The 5,884-nt window shown below is 41.0% G+C and overlaps 1 protein-coding gene across 1 annotated transcript; it reads right to left on the reverse strand.

Annotated features, from left to right (window-relative positions):
* Positions 1-4,248: 4,248 nt before the first annotated feature.
* LOC115671241 (uncharacterized) lies at positions 4,249-4,947 on the reverse strand. The gene has a single exon (XM_056320897.1). It carries the CDS (start codon positions 4,821-4,823, stop codon positions 4,425-4,427), a length of 399 nt encoding a protein of 132 aa, XP_056176872.1. The 5' UTR covers positions 4,824-4,947; the 3' UTR covers positions 4,249-4,424.
* Between the last annotated feature and the right edge of the window lie 937 nt (positions 4,948-5,884).

The raw sequence follows: 5,884 nt of genomic DNA on the forward strand, positions 1-5,884 counted from the left end.
AATCTTCGAGCTTGTTATGATTTGTTCCTGCAAAGGAATGTTTCATGATAGTGAATGTTATAGCATGTTCTAGAGTGGTTGAGTGAAGAATGTCTAGTGAAACTCGTTTGAGCTAAAATATTACGAATTTCTTTGTTCCCCACCTGGGGAAGTGAAGTAAGTTTGGAATTATTCCTTTACCTATCATTGAATCCTGCGTGCAGCTTTTCTTGTACATTGTCATTGAGCTGGAGGATTGAAACATAGCATTACAGTCTTTCAGTACAGGTGACGGATCTAGTTTCTTGCTGCAAGATTCCTCTCTACGGCAATGATTGTTCGGAATAGAGGATGAGTATCATAGCTGGATTCCATCACTACAGTTATTTCCTTAGTTCCCAAATCTTGAATGCTTAACATCGTGGTATAGTTCGGGGCTATTGGTGAAATAAGCACCTGCAGAAAATTCTGCCGTTTGGACAAATCGAAAGTTAAGAGTTTGCCACTGAACTTATGTAGTTGCTTACGGTGAATGAGTTGAAACCGATTGAGTGTTATGCCCCAGTTATTTTCTTGTCATCTTTTTGCTCATAATGAGCATTCAGTTTCGAAGATAGGCATGCATATCACTGCTAAAACCAGATGGGAGTCGTAAAGATGCCAGAAGTACTTTCCGAGGTGTTATATTCTGCTCATCCCCGGCTCTTCTTCATCTTCATCAATGTCATTTTCTTTCCGAAGACTCGAATAGCGACCTTTCATAAATATATCGGTAGAATGCATTAGCATCTCAAGAGTTGCGGAAAATCCTATCCACGACCCCAGGAGTCCAACTGATGCGTCACGTTTGGAAACTTCACTCAGTGTTTGTTGCTTTCTTAGGTTTAGCTTGGCCTTGTTTGGTGGTGCCAACTGCAACCCACATGGATTTCTGAGAGGGCATGTCATAGTGAGGGGTCCTGATGCCCCATCATCTTCTTTTGATTCAAACCACTGTTTTTTTACTCCTCTTGGTGATTAATATGAAAGACCATGAAGAGAACGAGAGTATACAGATCCCAACCCGTTGACTCCGAAAGACAAGTCGACTCTTTAGTATAAACCAGTTGTCCTTTGAGTTTTTGGTTTCCGCGGGACCAGATACCGATGAACTTAACACCATTATTAGTGAAATGAATTTCAGTGTCTGTCATTTCATGCCAACAGTTTTGTTCCCCAGTATTGCTTGGTCATGTCATGGAACACTCTTATAATGCCCTTCCTATGAGAGATTCCTGATATCTGGTTTTGTTTTCTTGCACGCTCACTGGTCTTTCCCACCATTGATGGTTGATGTCAATGTCACGGTGGACCTTGTTCAGTTCGTACGAGTAAAAAGGTGGAAGCGATGGTTTGTTGCTTCCAAAATGAGGGGGTCCCCATTTTCTTGTCTGTTGATCACTGTTGCCAAAAGCCAGTGAGCTGTTGAAGTATACTAGCCAAGAATTGACTGGAGAGGTGCTTTTGGCTCTTCATCTCTCAGAGACATTGCTGGGGGGTCCATTCTCCATTCAGGATATGGTGTTATTTTACTGGGCACAGAGTCCTTGTCATCTCATTTTTTATCATCATTGTGCTTGGCTAAGTGAGGAATCATATCCATGTTATGGATAATAATAGGTCAGCTTCTTTAGAAATTTAATATGGTGTGATGGGTTATGTTGAATTTAGATCTTGGTGTGCACCCATTTGGTGAAGACCTGATTCGAGCCACATAATTCCGTGTTCGATTTATTTTCTAGTTTTCTAATTAATCGCGTTCGATCAACTAGGTTTCACACCAGTTTGATACTTGGGAACTACCATTTCTATCTTCTTCAGTGTAAACTTTTTCATCATCTATTTTCCTGTTATTAACTCATGACAGAGTGATTGGGAACTACAAATCAGAGCTCTCTGTTCTGTTTCTGCATCGCTTTTCTTGTTGATGCCTCTACGATGAAGGACACCCAAGTTGGCAAGCATTGCAAGCTACTAGAATTCACTTAAAGCATAGAAGGCACTGTTTTGGCACGACGACGAATTTCGGAAGTGCTGCTAAGTAATAGAAGTTGAAATACCATCTTGGCACTTAGATTCACGCTGGTCAGTGGAGTCATCAAACGATAAAGATGAAGCTCGCATATGTGCTAGTTGAAAGAAGCAAGCGTTCTAAGGAAGTAGCGCTGCCCTACTAAAGCATGAACTCAACTTTACCTGGTTGGAGGATCTCTTCTTATGAACATCTAGAAGTAACATGGGGTTATGCTTTGGGCCACAACGTGCTAGCGCCATGGAGCTGACATGTTCATCATACCAAATTGTTCACATTGCCATGGCCTTCCCAGTGCTCACCACATTCGCAGTTATCAGTCATTCAGAAGCGACAACATCGAACTTTGCTGTGATTGCCAGGCTCGTAAGGCCTTAACTTTATGACTTAACCTAGTTTGGCTTACTCTCTCTTTTCTTTTAAGGGTAATTGTACAGGCAATTATCATAGAATGAGATGAGGCAACAAAATCAGGTTTCGGTATTCAAACCCAGATGGCAAAATTACCTCTTTGGTTATAACATGATCCTCCCAAAAAGCCGAAAGCCTAAACAGGAAACTGAATGGAAGGAGAGCTGAAGAGCGGAGCAGACAGGTCACATTTTGTTGATGTTCAAATGAATCCCACAAAGTACATAAATGCATGCGTCAGAGCTCCATTAAGGTACTCAAGAGAATGGAGCTGATAGCATGTCTTGATTATCACAAGGATACAGCAACCACTGCCAGACAATGAACTTATTTATGTTACGATCGTGCGGAAATACAATCATAGTTGCTCCGCCTGACTGCAGAAGCCAACCAGGAGGAGAGTGAGCCCACAGAGTCACTTTCCTATATTTAGTTCCCCACATTATCTGAGAAGTCTCTTGCGACTGACTTAAACTAGATAAGGATCTTACCTGATGAATAGTGCACAACTGAAAGAAATCCTTGTAAGCATAGGACAAGAAGAAGAAGAAGCCCGCTGATAAGGTGTCCAGAGCTTATGACGATAGAACTCGAAGTTCCGAGGTTATTTAAGGTGTGGTACTAGTACCATACTAGGTGTCCAGAGACTCAAGATCAGGTAGCCAATTAGTTGAACTTTTGAAATGTAAATTAAAAGACGATATCAACCAAATGCATCAAAAATAAAAGAAGAGAGGCACAAGATGAGAAAGGAAAACTCAGTGTGCAACTGAATGAGCAATGGCAAGATATCAAGGCAAAGAGTTAACAACGATCCCTCACAGAAGAAATGGATTCAGTTATGTGATCCACCATCGAAATTCTGTATCTATGGGATCTGAATTGGCAGGACTCTACCAATATACTGAAAAGCTCCACTCCACAAGACTTCTGAACACAACACATCAGATCAAGTGAAAGCATCAAGTTTCATCGCAGAAAGTTCAGAGTATTCCTAATAAATCAAATTCGTTGTCTACAAGTAATTGAAGCAGTAGACATCAATTCACCAGACGAGGTCTCTCTTTCCTGGCTTTCACTAGCAAAACAGAGAAGTTTAAGAAGGATTGACAACCACAGACAGCCGGAATCACCCACCAGCGAAGGCACTTAAATGAGCAATACGAGACTACTGATGATAGACTCGGAATCAAAGTTCAGGTGCTATCTGCATTTGGGTCATAGGAAGCTCTTATGACCTCATGAAAACCTCATGAAAACTAAGGTGTAACGGTATCTCGCCGACGCTTAACTAAGAAATCACGAGTTCAAGAATATAACTAATCCTAGCTGCATCCCAGACTTTGCTGAGAGGATCTGAGAAAAGCGCCTAAGTCCCGTCATGGCCGCCAATTGTCGAACCTAATGAAGGACATAGAGAGCCGTAGCCCTAGCGAATACAGTCCTTGCGTTGCGCAGATCTGACTCGAGAAGTGTCATTCTGAACTTAGAGGCATAATAAACTTGGATGCTAACAAGACATCGCAGCATGATTTAGATCCCTGTTGTGAGCGAAAGAGCAATACTAGCTAACAACGCCTCAGATTATCATTCCCTTAACCCCATAAAACGCAAGCTATGCAACAACCTAAAAATTACAGAAGACTCAGGCCCGTCATCACAAATTGAAGTACTTTCCATCCCATCAGATATGCATGGAACTAAGAGATCGTCGGCCTCTCTCCACAAACATTAATCTCAACTTTAACACCTGCGAGAGCTGTGAACAGCGCCGTGAACAAATAGTGTAGCACAGAAAGAATATTAAATATTGCCAGGAAACATCATGACAGCCACGAATCAACAAAATTTACAGCTTCCCTCCACCGTTTCAGTCCAAATTCCCTAAAGATTGACCATATCAAATTTCAAACTCAAGAACAAGAAATTACCAACGCCCATAACCTCACAAGAGCAAGGCCGTTCACCACCAACCATAGACGACCTGAGAGTACCTGTCCTTGAGCCACCGGAAGCTCTTCCGGAAGGACCCCTTGACCTTCCCTTCGACGCCGTACATCTTGTAGCTGGCGACCCTCCTCTTCCTCTGCAGCTCGGGATCGGCGATTCCCCAGGAGTTGGAAGCCGACCCAGATGCGCTCTTCCCTCTCTTCGGCTTAAAGTCTCTCCCTTTATCGTGGCCGCGGAAGTTACCGTTCGGTTGGGCCTGCGGGTAGGCGGCATTGTAGCGCCCGAGCTCGTGGGGTCCGCTGTAGTAGGTCTGCAACTGCATGACGTTATTGCTGTTGCTGCTGCTGACGTTGTTGCCGCTGTAGCTGTTGCCTCCATAGCCGTAGGTTCTTGATCTGTCGTGGTCCTCCATGGTTATGGCGATTGGATGCGTATGAGCTGGGTCTTGATTCTTCTCTGTTCTTGGAGGTTTCTGATGCTGACAGATGAGAGGAGGAGAAGAAGAAGAAGAACAATGATAAGGGAAAAAGGGAGGAGGAGACTCCAATGCACGACGCACTGTATTTCTTTATATAAAAAAACGTATTTTTAAAATTAATCTCTTATATCGCTTATGAAAATAAATAAATAAAAAATATTCAAATTTAAAATGCTTTTATTTCATGAAAACTGAATGATTTGAAAACGTTTTCAAAAAAGTTATTGCTTTTATCGATTACAAAGATGAATAAAGGAAAATATATTTGCATCATTTATGAAATTTTTAAATATGAATTATTGTCGATATAGACCCACCCATGAGTAGCTCAGTTGATTATGGCGTACTTGGAATTGTATGGTTAGGCGCACTGATCCCAGGTTCGATTCCCCAGCTAAGCACTTGTGATTTAAGTGGGGGGCCATGGCGATGGGTTGCTGTGCTAGTCTCCCCCAAGGAATAGTCGAGGTGCGCGCAAGCTGGCTCGAACACCTCGGTTACCAAAAAAAATAAAAATTATTGTCGATATAAGAAAAAAATTATTAACTAATTATTTCAAGAGATATAAACGATCAATTTCTGGAAGATGTTTTATATATCAATTATTTTTCGCGAAACAAACAGAGCATTGAATTGTTATCGATAATGAAAACTTTTTTTAATGATTATTATTTTAAATTATACAAGCGATTACTTTCTGGAAAATATTTTTCAAATTTATTTATTTCCTACAAAATAAATGGAGTTCATAATAAACGAGAGCCCAAAGTTGGTATCGTGGACGCACTTTTTAATTTTCATCGAGTATTTTCAATTTTTAGAATCTTGCCAAACCGTTTTCTTAATTATCTGGAGACCATGTTAAAAAGTGCCTCTATCTTATTAAACAAATTTCGGAAAATTGAATTTTTTTAACATGAAGTAAGTGATTTTACGTGGAATTCTTCCATGTTTAAAATGTGGCCAAAAGTGTTTGTTTTCAATTTCGATAAATT

Source organism: Syzygium oleosum, unplaced genomic scaffold (assembly GCF_021117445.2).
Source record: "Syzygium oleosum isolate NSW1041296 unplaced genomic scaffold, Sole_v2.1 Sole_v2.21, whole genome shotgun sequence".
In the NCBI taxonomy this organism is placed as follows: Eukaryota; Viridiplantae; Streptophyta; class Magnoliopsida; order Myrtales; family Myrtaceae; genus Syzygium; species Syzygium oleosum.